Source organism: Triticum urartu, chromosome 2, assembly GCF_003073215.2.
Source record: "Triticum urartu cultivar G1812 chromosome 2, Tu2.1, whole genome shotgun sequence".
In the NCBI taxonomy this organism is placed as follows: Eukaryota; Viridiplantae; Streptophyta; class Magnoliopsida; order Poales; family Poaceae; genus Triticum; species Triticum urartu.
The window spans coordinates 121,862,382-121,888,284 of NC_053023.1; the positions used below are offsets into that span (position 1 = coordinate 121,862,382).

At 41.4% G+C, this 25,903-nt stretch overlaps 1 protein-coding gene across 1 annotated transcript; it reads left to right on the top strand.

Moving 5' to 3' along the window:
* Positions 1–3,208: 3,208 nt before the first annotated feature.
* On the top strand, positions 3,209–14,869 carry LOC125536281 (ABC transporter D family member 1-like). Its single transcript, XM_048699472.1, has 26 exons — positions 3,209–3,595; positions 3,630–3,691; positions 3,812–4,103; positions 4,655–4,879; positions 5,642–5,839; positions 5,962–6,416; positions 6,950–7,088; positions 7,171–7,249; positions 8,183–8,421; positions 8,521–8,825; positions 8,917–9,022; positions 9,106–9,267; positions 9,810–9,909; positions 9,984–10,092; positions 10,299–10,389; positions 10,615–10,739; positions 10,839–10,988; positions 11,084–11,156; positions 12,215–12,395; positions 12,483–12,641; positions 13,132–13,278; positions 13,370–13,570; positions 13,727–13,881; positions 13,964–14,016; positions 14,108–14,186; positions 14,344–14,869. Exons 2-26 carry the CDS (start codon positions 3,630–3,632, stop codon positions 14,428–14,430), a joined length of 3,972 nt encoding a protein of 1,323 aa, XP_048555429.1. The 5' UTR covers positions 3,209–3,595; the 3' UTR covers positions 14,431–14,869.
* Positions 14,870–25,903: the final 11,034 nt, after the last annotated feature.

Below are 25,903 nucleotides of genomic sequence, written 5' to 3' on the forward strand. Positions count from 1 at the left end.
TTGCGCACGCAGTCAAGCACTCTACGAAGATGATGATCATATCTTCATCTTCTACCTAGGCAAGGAGCCTACAAGGGTTCATTCCTCCAAACTCGATAGAAAGAGTTCGGAACATCTACGACCTCTCAAGCTGTGATCCGCTCACCTGGCCAGCCGTGGCTCTCACCGTCCTATGAAAGTTTTGAAATTGAGGAAATACCAAAGCACTAGACAATACCATTAGGAATACTGTTGTGGATTTCACTCTTTGGACTAGTAGGTTTAAAGGACATACTCAAAAGGCAAATATAATCTCTTCATCAATACTTTTTCTCTTGCATCGACCCAGCCTTATAATTCTGATGTGGGTTTCAGCTTCGAGTTATATATACGAGTTATTATAAAAGAACATTAAGTTATGGAAATAATTCATCAATGGAAAACATAACACAATTTTGACACAAGGCACATAGGATAGAGAAAAACAAGAAAAATGCTTAGGATGTGGTACCTCTTGAGCATGCGTTGGTTTTTTCTTGAAGAGGAAAAGGTGATGCAGCAAAGTAGCGTAAGTATTTCTCTCAGTTTCTGAGAATCAAGGTATCAATCAAGTAGAAGGTAACACGCAAGTCCCTAGTACCTGCACAAACAAACAAAAACCTCGCAACCAACGCGATAAAGGGGTTGTCAATCCCTTCACGATCACTTACGAAAGTGAGATCTGATAAAGATAATCAGATAAATATTTTTGGTATTTTTATTGTATAGATTGGAAAATAAAGATTGCAAAATAAACAACGATAGAAATAGAAAGTAGATAGGAAAATATTATGATGGAAGATAGACCCCGGGGCCATAGGTTTCACTAGTGGCTTCTCTCAAGATAGCAAATTTTATGGTGGGTAAACAAATTACTGTCGAGCAATTGATAGAAAAGCGCATAGTTATGAGAATATCTAGGCATGATCATGTATATAGGCATCACGTCCGCGACAAGTAGACCGGAACGATTCTGCATGTACTACTATTACTCCACACATCGACCGCTATCCAACATGCATCTACAGTATTAAGTTCATAAGAACAGAGTAACGCATTAGGCAAGATGACATGATGTAGATGGATAAACTCAAGCAATATGATATAAACCCCATATTTTTATCCTCGATGGCAACAATACAATACGTGCCTGGCTGCCCCTGCTGTCATTGGGAAAAGACACCGCAAGATTGAACCCAAAGCTAAACACTTCTCCCATTGCAAGAAAGATCAATCTAGTAGGCCAAACCAAACTGATAATTCGAAGAGACTTGCAAAGATATTAAATCATGCATAAAAGAATTCAGAGAAGAATCAAATATTGTTCATAGATAATCTTGATCATAAACCCACAATTCATCGGATCTCGACAAACACACCGCAAAAAGAATTACATCGAATAGATCTCCAAGAGAATCGAGGAGAACTTTGTATTGAGATCCAAAGAGAGAGAAGAAGCCATATAGCTAATAACCATGGACCCACAGATCTGTGGTAAACTACTCACACATCATCGGAGAGGCTATGGTGTTGATGTAGAAGCCCTCCGTGATCGATTCCCCCTCCGGCGGAGCGCCGGAAAAGGCCCCAAGATGGGATCTCATGAGTACAGAAGGTTGCGGCGGTGGAAATAGGGTTTCGTGGTGCTCTCGAATGTTTTCGGGGTATATGAGTATATATAGGCAAAAAAGTAGGTCAGCGGAGCCACGAGGGGCCCACGAGGGTGGGGACGCGCCCTCCTGCCTCGTGGCTTCCTTGACGTCCACTCCAAGTCTCCTGGATTGCGTTTATTCAAAAAATAACTCTCCCTAAGGTTTCATTCCGTTTGGATCCCGTTTGATATTCCTTTTCTGCGAAACACTGAAGTAGGCAAAAAACAGCAATTTGCACTGGGCCTTTGGTTAGTAAGTTAGTCCCAAAAATAACATAAAAGGTATATTAAAGCCCATTAAACATCCAAAACAGATAAATATAATAGCATGGAATAATCAAAAATTATAGATACGTTGGAGACGTATTAAGATGCTTTTGCAAATTGTAGCAATGCAGTTGCAAAGAGGTTTCTCCAAATCTCTGTCTACCACCGCCACACACACACTCTCTTAAATCTCTATAGGGACCCTCCCTCTCCCTCTACGAAGACGATGACCACCTCTCCATCTTTGTCCAGCTCCTACCCAGGTGCGGAGTCTGCTATGGTTCATCCCCCCAAACTCAACAGAATGGGTTTGGGACGTCTATAATCACTCGAGCCGCGATCTGCTCACCTGGCCAACCGTGACTCTCATCGCCCTATCCTAGGAAAGGTTTTAAATTCAAGGAATGCCAAAGTATTCCGTGATACCAGTTGGTATATTGTTATATACTTCACTCTTTGGACTCATAGATTCAAAGGACCTAGTCAAAAGTGAAACAGTATGTCTCGCCACTAATACCTTCTTCTCGCATCAACGCAACCTTATAGTTTTGAACCTGGGTTTCAGCTTCGAGTTATATATACAAGTTATTATAAAGCATTAAGTTATGGAGATAATTCATCAAAAATGGAAAAACATAACACACTTGACACAATAAAAGCACATAAGATTGAGAAAAACAAGAAAAACGCTTAGGACGCCCACCTCTCTCTACGAAGATGACGACCATCTCTCCATCTTCGCCAGACTCCTACCCAGGTGCGGAGTCTGCTATGGTTTTTTCCCCAAACTCGGTAGAACGGGTTTGGGACATGTACAATCACTCGAGCTGCCATCTACTCACCTGGCCAACTGCGGCTCTCACCGTTCTATGAAAGGTTTTAAATCCAAGAAATGCCAAAGTATTCCGCGATACCATTCGGAGTATTGATATATACTTCACTCTTTGGGCTCATAGATTCAAAGGACCTAGTCAAAAGTCAAACACCATGTCTCGTCACTAATACCTTCTTCTCGCATCGACGCAACCTTACTAATTCTGAACCCAGGTTTCGACTTTGAGTTATACATATTATTATGTAGAAATTCTAAATTACGGAAATAACTCAAATAAAATAGAAAACACAGCACAGTTGACACACAAAAAGCACATAAAGAGAGAGGAAAAACAAGAAAAATGATTAGGATGCTTTTGCAAATTGCAGCAGATGCAGTTGCGAAGAGTCTTCTCCTCCAAATCTCTCTCTCTCTCCATCGCTGTCACACCCTCTCTCTTGAATCTCATCAACTTGTCTCTCGTACTCACCATTTTTTTACTCCCCCAATCTCCTCTCCTCTGTTCCTCTACCCGCCTCCCTTGCTTCCCGGCATCTACCACCCCCCACCGCCGGGGATCTCTCCGCCGAGATCGAGGTCACCACCACTCAAGATTCCCCTCCACCGGTTGCGCGCCCTCCCGCGGTGATCTCCTCGGAGGCGGCTGACCCGCCCCTTCTCTGGTCCCGTCCCGGTTCCGGCGGACGAAGTCAGGCAGGGCCAGCGACGATGCGCTGCGAGGAAGGGAGGCGCGGCTCGGCTCCACGGCGGCTCACGCGCCGCTGCCGTAGATAGCAAGATCTTCCCCCCCTCCGGCGGCGCGCCCGGCCTGCTGCTCCGGGGAGGTCGCGCCTCGCGGCCTGCTGCTGCTCCGGGGAGATGCCGTCCCTGCAGTTGCTGCAGCTCACCGAGCGCGGGCGGGGGCTCCTGGCGTCCCGGAGGTGCGTGCGTGCTCAGCTCCAAAGTCCTGTCCTTTTTCAACCCTTACCATGTTCCCCTGATTGGTATCTGAATTTTTTTGGGGGGGAATCTTGAATCTTGTCAATTTTGGGTGGAAGCAGGAGGACGCTGGCGGTTGTCTCCGGCGCGCTGGTCGCTGGCGGGGCGTTGGCGTACGCGCGGTCGGGCCGAGGCCAAAGGAGGAGAGGCCGTCCGGAAGCCGCCAACGATGGTGATGATGCATTGGCCAGGAATGGGGAAAGGCCGGGTCACAACGGCACGGATGGCCGGTTGGCCGGGACGTCGAAGCGGAGGAAGAGCGCGCTCAAGTCCTTGCATTTCTTGGCCGCTATCCTGCTCAAGAAGATTGGCCCGAATGGCACGCGATACCTTCTTGGCTTGATGCTGACAGCTGTAAGTTCAGAGAATTTTGCAGAATTGGTAGTTCTTCATAAGCAATGTCATGTTTTTACCATGCCCGAAGAAGCGAACAGCTAGGTTTGAGTTTAAATTTTGCACAATAATTAAGCTCCCTTTTTTGGTATGCGTACAAAAAACAAGGACTTTTGTAACCGTTGATCTGGCCTGCAATCATGCTGGTCCTGCTAATAGTAAGGACATCGTAGAGCATACTGCTTGGATCTGTGACACCTATTCTACTTCCTTAATAGAGCAGGCAAATATATAGCAAGTTGGAGAAGACCCATTTTTGTTACTTCTGCAGTGCCCCAGTGGCACAGTTTAAGCGAATACACGTTTCATATGTTTGATTGGTGATATTTGAAATGGCTAAGTTCACTCCTGTTGTCCTATATTGAACGTTCTCAATATGATGTAGTACACAGATGCGACAATATAGGAAAAGCAGTGATACTACTGCGTTCTGTTGTATTTTAAGATGGCATTTGAAGCATACTACGTATTTAATGATCGGAGACATTACTTTTGGTATGTTTTCTTTTCAGGTGCTGCGTACTGCTGTTGGGCATAGATTAGCAAAAGTTCAAGGCTTTCTGTTTAAAGCGGCATTTCTTCGGCGGGTTCCAACCTTTACACGCCTAATTATAGAAAATCTGATCTTATGCTTTCTCCAATCAGCAGTATACCAGACCTCAAAATACTTAACTGGGTCTCTGAATTTGCGCTTCAAGAAAATTTTAACAGACCTTGTCCATGCCGATTATTTCCAGGTACACCAGTTGATCAATTTTGCTTATGTAGTGGTTGAACATTCCTCACTTGTGTTCGTCTCCAGAATATGTTAATGTTTATTTCCAAGTTTCTGTCTATCAGTGGACTTATGGTTTCTTGCAAAATAAGAAGCAAAATGGACTCATATTGTTCCGAGTCAGTATGCTCGGGAGGATTATGTCATGGGTTATAATAACCAGTGGCTTAAAAGTATTGCCAGTGTTGCAAATGTAACAAGCTGATGAAAGAATAACATACATGCACCTTGTTGCTAGCTGAATATAAACTTACAAACCCAAAACCCCAAACCCAAAACTATAGAGTACTGGGGGATTACTGATCTAGTTTTCATGTGCCATTCCTTTTCAATTTAATATGAGCAGTCTCATTTATGTGATATTTAGCTGTTTCTTCTAGGTTGTTCATGAAGCAATCTATTTACTGTTTCTTCTATTTTGCTTCCTTTCCCTCTTCCTTTAGTAGCATTTTTTCTATGCTAGCTGAATTTGCTTTCTCTATTAGTTTATTGGAGATGGTGTCAATTGTGTTTGTGTTGCCATGTCAAGTCATATCTTTTCTTTCTGATTTGATGTTGAAGTAGTGGCCATATCAGTTCATGTTCTTCTTTCTGAAGAATTGTTATAAAAATACAGAAGATTCATATGGTGCATGCACGTACTTTTAGAATACAGGTTAATCAATAGTTTGATCTTTTGGAATACAGTGTTAATATCTTGCTGCTTTTTCTTCTGTATGTCCAGAATATGGTTTACTACAAGATCTCTCATGTGGATCATCGAATATCAAACCCGGAGCAAAGGATTGCGAGTGATATACCAAAGTTCTGTTCTGAACTTAGTGAACTTGTACAGGATGATCTGGCTGCAGTTGCAGAAGGGTTGATATATACCTGGCGTCTCTGTTCTTATGCTAGCCCAAAATACATGCTTTGGATTCTGGTAATTATTGATATTATTTTAATACACGATAATACCCCTACCAATGAGGAGCAATGCTCAATTTTTATATGTTTTGCTTCCTTGGTTTTCCTATAATGTATTAATAGACAAACTGCTTTCAGGGATATATACTAGTTGCTGGTGGAGCAATTAGAAATTTCTCTCCTGCTTTTGGAAAGATGAAATCTACAGAGCAGCACTTAGAAGGGGAGTATCGTCAACTTCATTCACGCTTAAGAACTCATGCTGAGAGTGTAGCATTTTATGGTGGTGAGAAGAGAGAAGAATATCATATTATGCACCGATTCCGAGCTCTTGTTGGGCACTTGAAGCATGTACTCCATGAAAACTGGTGGTTCGGCATGATTCAAGATTTCTTTCTGAAGTACTTCGGTGCCACTGTAGCAGTTGTTCTTATTATCGAACCGTTCTTCTCCGGCGACCTTAGACCTGATTCATCTACACTAGGAAGGGCTGATATGTTGAGTAACCTTCGATACCACACGAGCGTGATCATAGCACTATTTCAGTCTCTCGGGACCCTCTCTATCAGCTCTAGGCGTTTGAATATCCTGAGGTAAATCCATCTGCGCGAATACTATTCATAGCACTGAATAGTTTCATTTCATTTCCAATCCTGTTATTTTAGGATACATTGCTTGCATCTTTCAGAAGTATAGACATTTGATAGAAGTGAAAATGTTTAAGTACTTGCTGATATATTGCGAGCTTATGTTTTTCTTTGTCATCCTTGTACATATTTTAAGAGTTCTTTGAAACAACACAATTTATGGTAGTGTTTTGTTCAGTCTGACCTGTTACCTATTGTTGGATTTAATAACCTTTTGCATCTTGTAGTGTATGAGAACTGGCAGAGCCATTAAAGTTTTGCACTGGGACCTTCCGTATTTAGGATTATTTGAATGGGTTATCTTCTTTATAGTTTGTATATCTAGACAACTGTGGCCTATATATGCAACTATGGTCGTAATTTTGCAGGGCAAACTTTGTGGTCCTGTGACCTACTGTCTCTGATGCTATTCTGCTGTCTTCGAGTTCTGATATTTTTTGTGACATGATTGACAATGGACTTTCACTGTAATTTGACAGTGGCTATGCAGACCGGATTCGTGAGTTACTAGATGTTTCACGTGAGCTGTCTGGGGTCCGTGATAGATCGTTGAATCACAGCTCTTCTATCGGGAATTACATCAGCGAAGCAAACCATATAGAATTTTCCGGTGTTAAGGTAGTAATAGCATGGTTGGAGGAGCACATTTGCTTTCTGTTTCCATACATAATTCCATCATTCTGATATGAAATGATTACAGGTGGTGACACCCGCTGGGAATGTTTTGGTTGACGATTTAACTCTCCGAGTAGAAACTGGATCTAATCTTTTAATCACCGGTAATCCTCTCCTACCAAATGAATTTGGACTATTGGCTTAACTATTGCAATGCTCAGTACTTATGAGAATGTATGTAGCATCATGCACATTTTTCTTTTACATGTTCTAGAGCATCTGTAAATCATATCCAGATATCAGACTGCCTGCAGTAATGAACCATGAAACAGGATATGTCGAAGTAGTTTCATGTCTGGCCTCTCTGTTTCAAGCTCTTATAGCCTTAAGTAATCTGATAAAACTAGAAGTTAAAGAGAACTTACATTTTACTAGCAAAATAAGTCTTTTCCGTATCAAACTGCAAACTGATCTTGTAATTATCTATGATGGCATTTCTTTTTTGCTATTTTGTTTTCAGATATTTATGGAGCTCATAGGCTGCTGCTTTTACCATTATACACCCTTTGGGCGTAAATACAAGGATATGTTAGGTTCTGTAGTAATTTGAAAACACGCAGCTTCATACATTTGAACACTACTTCCTGAAAGAAGATTAATTAAAAACAATGAAACAAAGTTGGATAATATAGCATTTGCAAGTTTGCAATTTTGGATTCATCAATCAGATTAATGTTGTATTGAAGGCAATCATTTGGTAATCTGCTCAGTTACTACTTACTACTCCCTCCATATCAAAATATAAGACGTTTTTGTAGGCTAGTTTAGCCTAAAAGACGTCTTATATTTTGATAGAGAGGTAGTAGGAGTTACCACTCCGGGTTTTAAGTCTGGAAAAGGATTGGATTCTGCAACAGTAGGCGACGCAAAAGTCATGCATATGCTGTTTAAGTGCATCTACTTGAAAGGAGGCTTATATTCTTAAACTTATCTAGTACAACCAAACTCTCAGTGTCCAACTGTTCATAATCCATGCATGTTTGCATGAAATTCCATATAAGTGAAGTGTTGACACTGACATTTTGTTATTATTTCAGGTCCCAATGGTAGTGGAAAAAGCTCCCTTTTTCGGGTCCTTGGGGGCCTATGGCCGCTAGTATCTGGCCATATTGTCAAACCTGGTGTTGGTTCCGATCTTAACAAGGAAATCTTTTATGTCCCACAAAGACCATACACAGCTGTTGGCACACTTCGCGAACAGCTAATCTATCCTCTCACAGCAGATCAGGAGACTGAACCACTTAGCTATGATGGCATGGTGGACCTTCTAAAGAATGTAAGTCTTCGTATCGATATGCTATTTGTATTTTACATCATGGCCTCTTGAGTTATGTCTCATAACCTGCTGGAATTCGTAATTATGCTCCTTTTACAGGTTGATCTGGAATACTTGCTAGAACGTTATCCTCTTGACAAGGAAGTTAACTGGGGCGATGAGCTATCCCTTGGCGAGCAACAAAGATTAGGAATGGCCAGGCTGTTCTACCATAAGCCAAAGTTTGCTATTCTTGATGAGTGTACTAGTGCTGTGACAATTGATATGGAAGAACGTTTTTGCAAAAAGGTTCGAGCGATGGGAACATCATGCATAACAATATCTCATCGCCCAGCGTTAGTTGCATTTCATAATATTGTTTTGTCATTGGACGGTGAAGGAGGGTGGGATGTTCAGCACAGAAGGTATACGGTATACATCCTGAACTAATTCACTGAATGTTTATTTGTCCAAAATTAATTCACGGTAAGTTTAATATCACACTTGTTTTTGCAGGGATGACTCATCCTTTTACACTGAAGAGTCTGAACTTACATCACTGGAAACTGAACGTAAATCGGATGCCCTAACTGTTCAAAGGGCTTTTATGAACAGGGCAAAGGTATATAATTACCTGGTATGTCTATTCCATTATTATTAATCGAATCTTGGCTGTGACACAGTTCTATGTATTCTCTTTACTAGAGCAATGCTTCATTAAGATCCAAGGATTCCTACTCTACAAAGGTCATAGCAAATTCCCCCAAGTTGGAAACAGGGCAAACAGTACGAACACCTGTAATCCCACATTTGCAATGCTCCCCAAGGCCTCTCCCTCTGAGAGCAGCTGCAATGCTCAAAATATTGGTATGTTCTGTTTCATGCTTAAACTTGTTCTCTTTGATTTTTGTTCCAATGAGTCAATAGTTTCTCTGGATACTGCATCTTGTTAATAGTTAGTCACTCTTGTATCTGAGATGTTAGAATTTTGAGATTTTACATCAGCAGGTGATAGCAATTTGAGAATTCGAGTATACTGAGGCAATACATGTACTCCCTCCTTCCCATAATATAAGGCGCTTGACTTTTTCTGGTCTTCATGGCATAACTTTGACTATAATTTTTACTTATTCTGTGCCTACAACATTAGTATAAAGACATATGAAGTAAAATTGTTTTGCAAGACAAATACGACGATACCATTTATACACATTCAGTTCATCTACGTTGATATATATTAATGATCAAAATTGTGCATCAAAGGCCGTGTAAAATCAAGCGCGCCTTACATTTTGGGAAGGAGGGAGTACTAAGGAAGAACCTGACATTACTTATATGGGATGAAGCATATGAAATTATCTCAAGTAAACTTATATCAGATGTTAATATGTTCTCATCTTGCTTCCCAGGTTCCTAAATTACTGGACAAACAAGGAGGGCAGTTGCTTTCTGTTGCTCTACTTATTTTCTCTCGCACCGTGATCTCGGATCGTATTGCTTCACTGAATGGTTGGTTTCTTCAATATCTTCTATTATCGGAAGAGCTATACATGAAATTCTTGTCTGATTCATCTCATCTTCAGGGACTACTGTGAAGTTTGTCTTGGAGCAGGATAAAGCTGCTTTCGTTCGGTTGGTTGGCGTCAGTGTTCTGCAGAGTGCTGCAAATTCTTTCGTCGCACCATCTCTGAGGTAACTGGTTTACGTGCACTCAGTAGACTCTCTTGACATGGGATCATGCATAATCATTTTCTAAGTTGGTTTAAATGAATAACCTGCTGCTTTTGGTTGGTGCTTGGCAGACTGTTCTTCTGGGCATGCAAATTTAAGCTTGGTCGGTTGATGATTATTTCCGTGTATGTCTAACTTCATGGTTTTGATAATTTATGTCTTCACAGAACCCTTACTTCAAGACTTGCCCTTGGATGGCGAATTCGCTTGACCAACCATTTGCTTCAATATTATTTGAGAAGAAATGCATTCTACAAGGTATATCCTGTATCTGCTCTTGTATTCAAGTTGTCTCTCGGTGATGCGTGGGAAGGGTTGTCTGTTAGGATAAGTCTTTTGGAGGTCTGGACAAGGTTTTGTTCAGTTGATGTCTCTTGGTGTGCATGAGATCTGGTTGTGAAATAAGACTGCATGTCGATCGGAGTTAACATTATGGATTTCGACTTTTGACTGAAGCTAAGTTATTCTAGCATATGTTTTCAGGTATTCAATATGTCAGGTAAAAGTATCGATGCAGACCAAAGACTAACACTTGATGTGGATAAGTTGACCACTGACCTTGCTGGCTTGGTTACCGGAATGGTAAAACCACTAGTTGACATTCTTTGGTGAGTTATCCTTGGAATCAGCACTGATATCTACTCGGTTTAATATTTGGTTAGCTTGTAAAATTCAGCGTAACAATGTCAATGTATATTACTCACTAGGTTTACATGGAGAATGAAGCTTTTGTCTGGCCGAAGAGGAGTTGGTATATTGTATGCTTACATGTTACTAGGATTGGGTTTCCTGAGAGCTATATCACCCGACTTTGGCCATCTTGCAAGTGAGGAACAAGAACTTGAAGGAACATTCAGGTAATGTTTGATTCCTTGCTGTTTCTTGTCAGACCTGACTTTTTGTTGATTTAAGAATTTTGGAGTGTTGGTTAACCTGGTGAACTGTGTACTAGGTTCATGCACTCGAGGCTGCGGACTCATGCTGAATCAATCGCTTTCTTTGGTGGTGGTTCAAGAGAAAAAGCTGTGAGTTTCTTAACCCTGGATGAGAAAATTTTAAAGTATATATACTGATATGTTGGTAGTGTCTGTTCACCTTTTATTCTTGTCAACTATTTTTATTCGAATCATGAACTACGCCGATATGTGAAATCTGGTAATTGCATGCTAGTTGCATAATTTTATAACTACTCTGCTAAGTATGAAGTAAACAATCTCATGGTGATATTTAGTATATATATAGCTCCAGATCTTGTTTCTTCCTGTTTAATCCATCCATATTGTTGAAAATGGAAAAAGGTTGGTTATGCATTCTATTTACTTGCTTTTTCTTGAAGCATCTATGCCAAAAAAACTCCAGAAGTAAGGTTATCGACAAGGGAAAATACGCTGATACACCTGGTTGTAGATGAACCTGATAAAAAACATTCCGAGATTTTTTTTAGCAAGTCAGGAAAAAGTCAAAATCTTCAAAACTTTTTTTGAACAAACTTGACCTACTGGCGTGCTCGTATAAAAATTTCGACAAAGAAAAAATCCCTTAAAAAATCTGAGCAAATTTTTTTTAGAATAATCAAGGACAATATAGAGTGAATAGTAACTCTAATATAGTGCTGATGTTGTCTTTTTGGCGAACAATATCATGAAAGTCATTTCTTTGCAATTTTTTTTACCAGTGTAATGCTTGCGCAAGTTTGTTGTCAAAAAATTTCATGATTTTTTGACCAATTTTGCAATTACAATTTTATTTTATTTTTGAAAAATGGGTGCACCTACCCCTAGGTTCCATTCGTTCCCCTCTGTCGGACAAGCTAAAATATAACTAATGCACTTAAGCATAAGCAGAGGCCATTCACAAATTGTCCATTTTGCTGTTTGTCTGTTGAACTTTTTCCCCGTGTTACTAGCATTGTTAGCTATCTTTGCTTACTCCAACTAGTATTATAATATGTGCTTATGATTTCCTATTCCTTTATGTTCTTATGAATCAAAAGATGGTTTCAATAGCTTTTCCTGGCCTTATTTTGTTATGGGATGAATTAGTGCCGTACTGCCGTCCTTATGGTTTTGTTCTCTTATATCAGATGGTCGAGGCTAAGTTCATGAAATTGCTTAACCACTCAAAGGTTCTGTTGAGAAAACAATGGCTTTATGGTATTGTTGATGATTTTGTGACAAAGCAACTCCCGCACAATGTGACATGGGGTCTGAGTTTGTTATATGCTCTGGAGCACAAGGGAGACAGAGCTTTGACTTCGACACAAGGTTACTCAACATAAAATTGCTTCAGTTGTCAGGAGTAGATTATTTTAAACTTGAACTTGGCAAAACCTTTACTCTTTTGTGCAACAGGGGAGCTCGCACATGCTCTGCGGTTCTTGGCATCAGTGGTGTCACAAAGCTTCATAGCCTTTGGCGATATTCTTGAGTTGCACAAAAAATTCCTTGAACTTTCTGGTGGGATTAACCGGATCTTTGAGCTCGAGGAGACTCTGCGTGCGGCTCAAAAGGGTAAGTTTCAGTTGGTTATGGCTTGGCTAGGACAGCTGAATAGTGCGGTTGCACTACTAGTATTGCAGGATATAACTAATCTTACTGTATGACATGCATCATGTTTGGTTTAAAAATGTGACATTTTCCTACAGCATGCTTGTTATGGACTTATGGCACATCATGTTTAGCATATTATATATGATGGAACTTTGGCACATGTCTCGATCTAAAACCGGTTGCCTTCTCACTATGCCAAACATAATAGAGTGCTACATAGAATGGTTGCAGGAATTTGATGTTCCGCCAAAAGTTGCAAGTTTGTGTTAAGTTATTGATACTCTTTTGCATTGATGATTAGCTCCGCACAGAGTTGGCAACTTGTAACACTGGGTTGTGTTATAATTCTATATCAGTAATGTCCTAAGTTAGCTAGTGGCATGATCATTTTATAAGTGTTACAGCAATGTCTTCCGCCAATTAAACACAGCTTTTCAATTGTTTCCTGTAGATGCTCTGGTGCCTTCCAGTGCCATTAGTGCAGCCTCAGACGAAATTATTGAATTCCATGAAGTGGACATTGTAACACCATCGCAGAAGCTATTGGCTAGGAAGCTGTCATGCAGTGTGGTACAAGGGAAAAGCCTTCTTTTGACTGGTATGTCACCTGTCTGTGCTCTGAAACCTTCATTTATCTTTATAAGGCAGTGAATCATGCTGACTTACCTTTTTACCTTGATTTTCTGAAGGCCCCAATGGTACCGGGAAGAGCTCTGTTTTTAGGGTGCTCAGAGATTTATGGCCTGCCTTTTCTGGGAGAGTTACCAAGCCCTCTGAAGGGATGTTCCATGTTCCTCAGAGTCCATACACCAGCTTGGGAACCCTTCGGGATCAGATCATATACCCTATGTCAAGGGAGGAAGCAGAGATGAAGATTCTTTCATTATATAGTAGGTGCCACTCAGAATATGGGCATATTGAATTACCGTAAACTGTATATATTGAACTGCATATCCTTCCTTTTTACTATGAAATTGCTTGTAAAAATGGAGTAGTAAATTATATGTTTGCTTCTCCTGGTAACCTGAAATGCTGTGCTAATGTAGGCAACAGGTCTAGTGCTCCTGAGTTGCTAGATGACCACCTGAAGACGGTTCTTGTGAATGTCCGGTTGGTCTACCTTCTAGAGAGAGAAGGTTGGGACTCTACCCCAAACTGGGAAGACGTTTTGTCGCTGGGAGAACAGCAGAGGCTTGGGATGGTCAGTGTTAACTCCACTGCAAGCTGTGCAAACTGCCGTGTCTGTCCCCTTAATATCTTCTGATCGAACTGTTTTGTTCCAGGCTCGTTTGTTCTTCCACCATCCAAAATTCGGCATCCTCGACGAGTGCACAAAGTATGTGCAGCGCCACAACACTCTTTGACCATTTTTATTTTCATCCGCTGATCAATTACTGTGGGTCCTAAAAAATCGCACTTCATTGCAGCGCTACGAGTGTTGATGTTGAAGAGCATCTGTACAGGCTAGCAACAAACATGGGCATAACTGTGATCACTTCATCACAAGTAAGTGTTCGTGCAATTCCCGCTAATTGTGTAAAGTATCTGCTGCGATCCCAGCTCAGTTCTTTGTTGAAGCCTCTGCATTTGAATTTTAAAGTTGTTCTCATATAATCTTGATTTACGGTATTTTACTGAAACTTCCTTTTCACTCTGTTTGCAGAGGCCTGCTCTTATACCCTTCCACTCCGTGGAGTTGAAGCTCATCGACGGCGAGGGGAACTGGGAGCTGTGCGAGATCCAACACTGATTGACGCCGCCAGCTAGAGTTTTTTCGGCTCTCACTTACTTACGCCACACAGGAGATGCTGCTGCTGCTACTGCAGCGATTTGTTCATATCGGGTCGCCTTCACAGACCGTCTGGAAGCTGTAGCAGCCTGTACAACTATGAAGCAGGCCGGAAAAGAAGAAGAAGAATCCGCTTCAGGAACTCGACGCAGAACATTGCAATCATAGTCTAGCTACACCGAATTTAGTAACAGTTGAACGAGCAGGGGCCGGTGGTAAATCAGTTACTTAGGATTGGGAGGTGTTTCGGTTTGGAGGTGTGGAGTGAAGTAGGAAGAGAGTGTAGAACAGCAGTACATAATCTCAGAGCAGCTGTTGATGTGAATTCATCAAACCTATTATTGATTGATTCCATGCTAGTGTAGTACATATGGAATAAATTTGGCTGTTGTTGCCGTCATCTCCGTTCGCCATCGTCATCAAAAACTGTGTAAACAAAAGGAAGCAAACTACAATTGGTATTGGTTGTTGACATCACCAAACTACAATTGCATGTTGACATAGAAAACTGTGCAATACGGTATTGGTTGTTGACATTACCAAACTACAATTGCATGTTTCTTTTACATTCTCCACGTGTATGGATGATATGCGTTTGGTTGTATAAAACTTGCAAAAGGGACTGTATGTTGCAACGGAAGAAAAAAGGGACTGTATAATCGCCAAAGGCTATGATCACATTTTCCTCCATTACGAGATACAATATCACTCTTTCTCATTGCGCGTGCCGACCCAGGTGAGGAGATTCACAAACGTACTTTTCCAGCTGCTGCCGTGTGGGCCGGCCCAGGTGGGGGTGGGGGGATTCCCCTGTCTAAAACGTATTTTTCGATGCGCTACTGTGTGGGAGTTTCCTATTTGGCGCGTAGTGACCTAGCGTGTACCCCCTCCTGCCTTCGATCCTGTTTCCGGCCGACCCATTTTCTGATTTCTTTCTCATCGGTTTTGGGAAGGTCCTTGAGCCTGTTTTTTTTTCTTTCCTTTTTCGTATTTCTTTTCTGTTTTTTCTTTTTCCTTTCTTTACTTTTTAGTGAACACCCTTTTGAATTTTCGAATATTTATTTGAAATCATGAACAATTTTTTAAAATCATGACCATTTTTTTAAAACTTGGGGACATATTTGAAATCATGGACATTTTCCAAAGTCGTGGAAGTCTTTACAAATTTGTGATTATTTTTAAAAATCATGAACATTTTTTGAATCCATTAATATTTTATTAACTGTGAACAATTTTTTAAATCAGAAAACATTTTAAAAAATTGACGAACAATTTTTTGGGAATTGATGGCACAATTTTTGAACTTCACAGATACTTTTTTGATTAAACGAACATTTACTGAAATGCATCATAATTTTTTGAATCAGCGAATATTTTATGAATCAATAAACTATTTTGTAATTCATGAACAGATTTAATTTTTAGGACATTTTAAAAAATTCAGGAACATTTTTTGAATTGGCAATCTTTTTTCAATTTTTAACATTTTTAAATATACATTTTTCAAAATAATGAATAGTTTTTAATTTCATTAACATTTTTATAAAATCGTGAACATTATTTTATAAATTATGAACATTTTTTGAATCCACAAACAATTTATAATTGATTGAACATTTTATTTCCAATTTGTTTTAAAAATGGAACTTTTTTAAAGTTCCAATTTATTTAAAGTAGAAAAAAATAATAAAAGTAAAATAAAAACCTAATTAAAAAAAGCCGCCTGCACATGGGCCGGCCGAAACAGGCATGCTGCGCCTTCTCACAACGCGTAGAGCACCATATAGGAGGTCCCTACTCCATGGGCTAGCCCAGGCGAGGGATTCCCCTGTGTGAATTTTTTTTGTCACCTATAGGTATACCTGGCCATGGGCCGGGCCGGGCCGGGCTTAGGCTGGGCCTTAAAAATCCCATGGCAGAAAACTGAGGCCTAGGCCCTCCCAGGCCCTACCATCGGGCCTACTTTTCAAGCCCAAGCCCAGCCCATCTAGTAAAAAGCCCTAAAAAGCCCTTAGGGCTTAGGGCCATGGGCCGGGCCTCTTCCTTAAAATGCCAATATGCCAAGCCCATCCAGGCCCTGCTAGTGGGCTCAAAACTCAGGCCCAAGCTCGCCCCATGGGCAAGCCCATCGGGCCTAGGCCCTGGTTAGGGCCGGGCCTGGGTGGGCCGACAGGGCCGGGCCGGAGATGACCAGGACTACTTATAGGTGACATCGGTGGGCAATATTTTGCAACTTTGAGGGCAATTCCGGGATGACCGAGAAAAAACGCTAATTTCTTTATTAGTAGGTCTAGATTGATTGAGGAGAGAGGCCGAACAACAAAAAGTGCGCTACTCCTAGACAAATCATTCAAGAAAAAAATTGCCACGTGTGCGTCAATACTGATGCGGCCAACTAAAGGCCGAACTTAGGGTTGTCATCTGCAAGCCGAGCTGGTGGGGGTCATGGGCGGCGGGGTGGGCCGAGGGATGGCTGGCGACGAGGTGCACAACGGCGCATGCGCTATAGTTTGCCCCATTTTACCGAGACTTGTCCTTGGAGGACAAATGGGCTAGAGGTGTATATTTTGGGATGAACAACTATAAATTTGAGGGATGGGCTAGCTAGTGCTTAATTCCTCAAACCAAAAATATCGTCCATATATAACTTTTGGGGATGGGCTAGAGATGCTCTTTCGTAGTTATTCAAAAGTCTGGCTCAATAATTGGATAAATTGCGAAAGGCTGGTGCAACAGTAATTTTTGGATAAATTGCGGAAGTCAGGATTTGAACTCAAGACCCTAGGCTCTAATACCCTATCCTGTTAAGCTTCATGCATTAGTCAATGCAATCAAAAGTCTGAATGGATAAAAAGGGCTAGACAATCCACATATAAACTTCAACACCTTAAACTAGACTACATACTTTCTTGGCCCGGGTTTATAACCCCCTTTTGCATTTTTTGATTAATTTTGACCATAGATATTACTAGCAAAATTTAAATTAAATATCATGAAATTTATATGACTAAAATCATATTTGAAAGAGTAATATTATTTTTACCACATAAAACTTATATTTTATTGGTTAAATTTATGTTAAAGTTTGACACAAAATATGAGGGGAACAAAATAAACACAGCCGAAGGAAGTATATTATTAGAATCTTTATCTAGTTATTATTCGGTTAGAAGACTGTCCGGCTGCCATTGGAAAGGTCAAGCCGACTTCGTTAGAGGAGTGACGGTAGTGGTGCATCAGTGAATCGTTTTGGCAACAGTGGTCTTTCAATGATCCAGAGATCTTGATGTAATTTTTATTATGTCCGAGGTGTTTTGTACTAACTTTGATAATAAATCTGAATCTTTTTTGAAAAAAATTGACTAATGAATGTGTGGCATTCATTTCGGCGATCCATTCATTTTTGTTTCCGCATTTTTAGCTCCTTATCAAAAGAGAATTTAAGCATTCAATTTTGCTTCTAAACTAAGTGTAGCTCTCAGCTCACTGAGCATAGCTTGGATGGTTGAGTCAGATAGCCCGTGTTCCTGGCCCGACATGTTTATAGTCGGGCCGTGCCAGCACATGGCCCGCCTAGGGCCGTGCGTGGGCCGCGAGGCTGGGCACATGTGCCGGCATGACACGACCCATTCAGTTTTTTATGCAACATAATAGACTAAATATAGGCCCAAAATAACCTAATGGGCTGAATTCCACACAGGGCAGCGGGCTAAACCGCCCAACATGCCAGCCCGTGTTAGAAGGGGGCCATGCTTGGGCCAGGGAGAGCCCGTGTACTTGTCGCGCCTGGCCCATATAACCCAGGCCGGGCCGGGTCGGCCTATTTGGCCAAGTTTGTATGTGGGCATTTGTGAGTGCACTATGATTTTGTTTTGATAGATGCCAATATGATCCCTCAAAGCCTACCAAATTACGCCTTCCACACCCGCGTCGAAACACACATCTACCAGGTCAGGCCGGGCCGACCCATTTGGCCAAGTTTGTATGTGGGCATTGTGAGTGTACTATGATTTTGTTTTGATATATGCCAATATGACCCCTCAAAGCCTACCAAATTATGCCTTTTGCACCCGCGTCAAAACAAACAGCTCCCAGGCCGGGCCGGGCCGGCCCATTTGGCCAAGTTTTTTTTAAAAAACATACTAACTTTATTCAATCGAAATAACCGATACATCGTTTAAGAGGAAGGGTACAATTTCATACAATGGCTCCTCAAACCAATCAACAATATCAGAAAATATAGCCAAACTAGCAAGTTCATGAGCTACTTTATTTGTCTCTCTATTACAATGTTCAAACTTGGACATAGAAAAGTCACAAGCAATAAAATAACAATCATCGAAAATTGCCGCCACCACTCACGCTAACCTTCCTCCTTTATTCATAGTCTCGATGACCTCTAAGTTGTCAGAATTGATGACAAGTCGATTACATCCTGCCCGCGCCAGGGATAGCCCAAATCTAAGCGCTAGAGCTTCCGCCGTGAGAACGTCCGCACACCAGTCAATTCTTGAACAACCCCTGCAATAAAATTTTCTTTGTCGTCGCTGAGAACCGCTCCAGCCATTCCCTTAAAAAGGTCATGATCGAAAGAAGCATTAACATTAAGTTTCACAAATCCCACCGGGGGGCGGCTCCAACCCCCTTTTCATGGAAGCATAGGAGAGGAAGCAATAACATAATTAGTCGTAAGAGCTTGTATCCCCATAGATATCTGCTTAGCATCTTGAATTATCTCCTTATGCACAAGTTTACGTCTTTTTCCACCACAAATACCACGTCATGGCAATCATTTGGCCAAGTTTGTATGTGAGCATTGTGAGTGTACTATGATTTTGTTTTGATAGATGCCAATATGATCCCTCGAAGCCTACCAAATTACGCCTTTGGCACCCGCATTGAAACACACGGCTTCCCGCCTGAATTTTCATCCCTGGAGCAACTGTACGGCTTCCCCATCCCCATCCTGAGCAGTCCGCCCCGTCGCCGGCCGCTAGGGCGAGCACCCTCCTCCTCACCGCCGATGAAAATTCACTCCCGGAGCCCGGCCGCCTCGGTCTCCTCTGCCTCCCTCTCACCCCGCGCACCGCCTCGGAGCCTCCTGCCGCCGTCGCACCCCACCTGCCTCCTCCACGCTGCTCGCGTTCCCGCCCCCCTGTTGGGGAACGTAGTAATTTCAAAAATTTTCCTACGCACACGCAAGATCATGGTGATGCATAGCAACGAGGGGAGAGTGTGATCTACGTACCCTTTGTAGATCGACAACGGAAGCGTTTGGTTGATGTAGTCGTACGTCTTCACGGCCCGACCGATCAAGCACCGAAACTACGGCACCTCCGAGTTTTAGCACACGTTCAGCTCGATGACGATCCCCGGACTCCGATCCAGCAAAGTGTCGGGGAAGAGTTCCGTCAGCACGACGGCGTGGTGACGATCTTGATGTACTACTGTCGCAGGGCTTCGCCTAAACACCGCTACAATATTATCGAGGACTATGGTGGCAGGGGGCGCCGCACACGGCTAAGAATAAGATCACGTGGATCAACTTGTGTGTCTCTGGGGTTCCCCTGCCTCCGTATATAAAGGATCAAGGGGGGGGGGTGCGGCCGGCCTAGGAGAGGTGCGCCAGGAGGAGTCCTACTCCCTCTGGGAGTAGGATCCCCCCCCCCAATCCTAGTTGGAATAGGATTCGCGGAGGGGGAAAAAGAGAGAGGGGGGCCGGCCCCCTCTCCTTGTCCGATTCGGACCAAGGGAGGGGAGGGGCGCGCGGCCCATCTTGGGCTGCCCCTTCTCTTTTCCACTAAGGCCCATATAGCTCCCGGGGGGTTCCGGTAACCTCCCGGTACTCCGGTAAAATCCCGATTTCACCCGGAACACTTCCGATATCCAAACATAGGCTTCCAATATATCAATCTTTATGTCTCGACCATTTCGAGACTCCTCCGTCATGTCCGTGATCACATCCGGGACTCCGAACAACCTTCGGTACATCAAAACGTATAAACTCATAATATAACTGTCATCGAAACCTTAAGCGTGCGGACCCTACGGGTTCGAGAACAATGTAGACATGACCGAGACACGTCTCCGGTCAATAACCAATAGCCGGGACCTGGATGCCCATATTGCCTCCTACATATTCTACGAAGATCTTTTATCGTCAGACTGCATAACAACATACGTTGTTCCCTTTGTCATCGGTATGTTACTTGCCCGAGATTCGATCGTCGGTATCTCAATACCTAGTTCAATCTCGTTACCGGAAAGTCTCTTTACTCGTTCGTAATACATCATCTCGCAACTAACTCATTAGTTGCATTGCTTGCAAGGCTTAAGTGATGTGCATTACCTAGAGGGCCCAGAGATACCTCTCCGATGATCGGAGTGACAAATCCTAATCTCGAAATATGTCAATCCAAACATGTACCTTTGGAGACACCTGTAGAGCACCTTTATAATCACCCAGTTACGTTGTGACGTTTGGTAGCACCAAAGTGTTCCTCCGGCAACACGGGAGTTACATAATCTCATAGTCATAGGAACATGTATAAGTCATGAAGAAAGCAATAGCAACATACTAAACGATCGGGTGCTAAGCTAATGGAATGGGTCATGTCAATCAGATCATTCAACTAATGATGTGACCCGTTAATCAAATAACAACTCTTTGTCATGATTAGGAAACATAACCATCTTTGATTAACGAGCTAGTCAACTAGAGGCATACTAGTGACACTTTGTTTGTCTATGTATTCACACATGTATTATGTTTCCGGTTAATACAATTCTAGCATGAATAATAAACAATTATCATGAAATAAGGAAATAAATAATAACTTTATTATTGCCTCTAGGGCATATTTCCTTCAGTCTCCCACTTGCACTAGAGTCAATAATCTAGTTCACATCACCATGTGATTTAACACCATAGTTCACATCGTCATGTGACCAACACCAAAAGGGTTTACTAGAGTCAGTAATCTAGTCACATCGCTATGTGATTAACACCCAAAGAGTACTGAGGTGTGATCATGTTTTGCTTGTGAGAGAAGTTTAGTCAACAGGTCTGCCACATTCAGATCCGTAAGTATTTTGCAAATTTCTATGTCAACAATGCTCTCCATGGAGCTACTCTAGCTAATTGCTCCCACTTTCAATATGTATCCAGATTGAGACTTAGAGTCATCTGGATCAGTGTCAAAACTTGCATCGACGTAACCCTTTACGACAAACCTTTTGTCACCTCCATAATCGAGAAACATATCCTTATTCCACTAAGGATAATTTTGACGAATGTCCAGTGATCTACTCCTAGATCACTATTGTACTCCTTTGCTTAACACAGTGTAGGGTATACAATAGATCTGGTACACAGCATGGCATACTTTATAGAACCTATGGCTGAGGCATAGCGAATGACTTTCATTCTCTTTCTATCTTCTGCCGTGGTTGGGCTTTGAGTCTTACTCAATTTCACACCTTGTAACACAGCCAAGAACTCTTTTCTTTGACTGTTCCATTTTGAACTACTTCAAAATACTGTCAAGCTATGTACTCATTGAAAAAACTTATCAGCGTCTTGATCTATCTCTATAAATCTTGATGCTCAATATGTAAGCAGCTTCACCGAGGTCTTTCTTTGAAAAACTCCTTTCAAACACTCCTTTATGCTTTGCAGAATAATTCTACATTATTTCCGATCAACAATATGTCATACACATATACTTATCAGAAATGTTGTAGTGCTCCCACTCACTTTCTTGTAAATACAGGCTTCACCGCAAGTCTGTATAAAACTATATGCTTTGATCATCTCATCAAAGCGCATATTCCAACTCCGAGATGCTTGCACCAGTCCACAGATGGATCGCTGGAGCTTACATATTTTGTTAACACTTTTAGGATTGACAAAACCTTCTGGTTGCATCATATACAACTCTTCTTTAAGAAATCCATTAAGGAATGCAGCTTTGTTTATCCATTTGCCAGATTTCATAAAATGCGGCAATTGCTAACATGATTCGGACATACTTAAGCATAATACGAGTGAGAAACTCTCATCGTAGTTAACATCTTGAACTTTGTCAAAAACCTTTTTCGGCAAGTCTAGCTTTGTGGATAGTAACACTACTATCAATGTCTGTCTTCCTCTTGAAGATCCATTTACTTGCCGATCATCGGGCAAGTCAATCAAAGTCCATACACTTTGTTCTCATACATGGATCCCATCTCAGATTTCATGGCTTCAAGCCATTTTGCGGAATCTGGGCTCACCATCGCTTCTTCATAGTTCGCAGGTTCATCATGATCTAGTAGCATGACTTCCAGAACAGGATTACCGTACCACTCTGGTGCAGATCTTACTCTGGTTAACCTACGATTCGGTAGTAACTTGATCTGAAGTTACATGATCATCATCATTAGCTTCCTCACTAATTGGTGTAGTAGTCACAGGAACAGATTTCTGTGATGAACTACTTTCCAATAAGGGAGAAGGTCAATTACCTTATCAAGTTTCTACTTTCCTCCCACTCACTTCTTTCAAGAGAAACTCCTTCTCTAGAAAGGATCCATTCTTAGCAACGAATGTCTTGCCTTCGGATCTGTGATAGAAGGTGTACCCAACAGTCTCCTTTGGGTATCTATGAAGATATTTCTCCGATTTGGGTTTGAGCTTATCAGGATGAAACTTTTTCATATAAGCATCACAATCCCAAACTTTAAGAAACGACAACTTTGTTTTCTTGCCAAACCACAGTTCAGATTGTGTCGTCTCAACGGACTTAGATGGTGCCCCTTTTTAACGTGAATGCAGCTGTCTTTAATGCATACCAAAAACGATAGTGGTAATCGGTAAGGAAACATCATAGATTGTACTATATCCAATAAGTACGGTTATGACGGTTCGGGACACACCCATTATGCTGTGGTGTTCCAGGTGGCACGATTTGTGAACTATTCCACATTGTTTTAATTGAAGACCAAACTCGTAACTCAAATATTCGTCTCTGCGATTAGATCGTAGAAACTTTATTTTCTTGTCACGATGATTTTCCACTTCACTCTGAAATTCTTTGAACTTTTCAAATTTCAGACTTATGTTATCAAGTAGATATACCATATCTGCTCAAATCATCTGTGAAGGTCAGAAAAATAATGATACCCGCTGAGCTTGATTTCATCGACCCACATACATCAGTATGTATGATTTCCACAAATCTGTTGCTTCGCTCCATTGTTCCGGAGAACGGAGTTCTTAGTCATCTTTGCCCAAGGCATGGTTCGCAAGCATCAAGTGATTCATAATCAAGTGATTCCAAAATCCCATCAGCATGGAGTTTCTTCATGCGCTTTACACTAATATGACCTAAACGGCAGTGCCACAAATAAATTGCGCTATCATTATTAACTTTGCATCTTTTGGCTTTCAATATTATGAATATGTGTATCACTACGATCGAGATCCAACAAACCATTTTCGTTGGTGTGTATGACCATAGAAGGTTTTATTTCTGTAAACAGAACAACAATTATCCTCTAATTTAAATGAATAACCGTATTGCAATAAACATGATCAAATCATATTCATGCTCAATGAAAACACCAAATAACACTTATTTAGGTTCAACACTAATCCCGAAAGTATAGGGAGTCTGCGATGATGATCATATTAATCTTGGAACCACTTCCAACACACATCGTCACTTTACCCTTAACTAGTTTCTGTTCATTCTGCGACTCCCATTTCGAGTTACTACTCTTAGCAACTGAACCAGTATCAAATGCCGAGGGGTTGCTACGAACACTAGTAAAATACACATCAATAATCTGTATATCAAATATACCTTTGTTTACTTTGCCATCCTTCTTATCCGCCAAATACTTGGGGCAGTTCTGCTTCCAGTGACCAGTCCCTTTGCAGTAGAAGCACTTAGTTTCAGGCTTAGGACCAGACTTGGGCTTCTTCACTTGAGCAGCAACTTGCTTGCCGTTCTTCTTGAAGTTCCCCTTTTTCCCTTTGCCCTTTTCTTGAAACTAGTGATCTTGTCAACCATCAACACTTGATGCTCTTTCTTGATTTCTACCTTCATCGATGTCATCATCATGAAAAACTCGGGATTCGTTTTCGTCATCCCTTGCATACTATAGTTCATCATGAAGTTTTACAAACTTTCTGATGGTGACTAGAGAATTCTGTCAATCACTATCTTATCTGGAAGATTAACTCCCGCTTGATTCAAGTGATTGTAGTACCCAGACAATCTGAGCACATGCTCACTAGTTGAGCGATTCTCCTCCATCTTTTAGCTATAGAACTTGTTGGAGACTTCATATCTCTCAACTCGGGTATTTGCTTGAAATATTAACTTCAACTCCTGGAACATATCATATGGTTCATGACGTTCAAAAACGTCTTTGAAGTCCCGATTCTAAGCTGTTAAGCATGATGCACTAAACTATCAAGTAGTCATCATATTGAGCTAGCCAAACGTTCATGACATCTGCATCTGCTCCTACAATAGGTCTGTCACCTAGCGGTGCATCAAGGACATAATTCTTCTGTGCAGCAATGAGGATAAACCTCAGATCACGGATTCAATCTGCATCATTGCTACTAATATCTTTCAACACAATTTTCTCTAGGAACATATCAAAAATAAACATTTGAAAGCAACAACGCGAGCTATTGATCTACAACATAATTTGCAAATACTACCAGGACTAAGTTCATGATAAATTAAAGTTCAATTAATCATATTACTTAAGAACTCCCACTTAGATAGATATCCTTCTAATCTTCTAAGTGATCACGTGATCCATATCAACTAAACCATGTCCGATCATCATGTGAGATGGAGTTGTTTCAATGGTGAACATCACTATGTTGATCATATCTACTATATGATTCACGCTCGACCCTTTCGGTCTCCGTGTTCCGAGGCCATATCTGTATATGCTTGGCTCGTCAAGTATAACCTGAGTATTCCGCGTGTGCAACTGTTTTGCACCCGTTGTATTTGAACGTAGAGCCTATCACACCGATCATCATGTGGTGTCTCAGCACGAAGAACTTTTCGCAACGGTGCATACTCAAGGGAGAACACTTCTTGATAATAGTGAGAGATCATCTTAAAATGCTACCGTCAATCAAAGCAAGATAAGATGTATAAAACATCATATGCAATCAAAATATGTGACATGATATGGCCATCATCATCTTGCGCCTTTGATTTCCATCTCCAAAGTACTGTCATGATCTCTATCGTCACCGGCATGACACCATGATCTCCATCATCTTGATCTATATCAACGTTGTCGTCTCGCCAATCTTATGCTTCTATGACTATCGCTACCGCTAGTGATAAAGTAAAGCATTACAGGGCGCTTGCATCTTATGCAATAGAGAGACAACCATAAGGATTTTGCCAGTTGC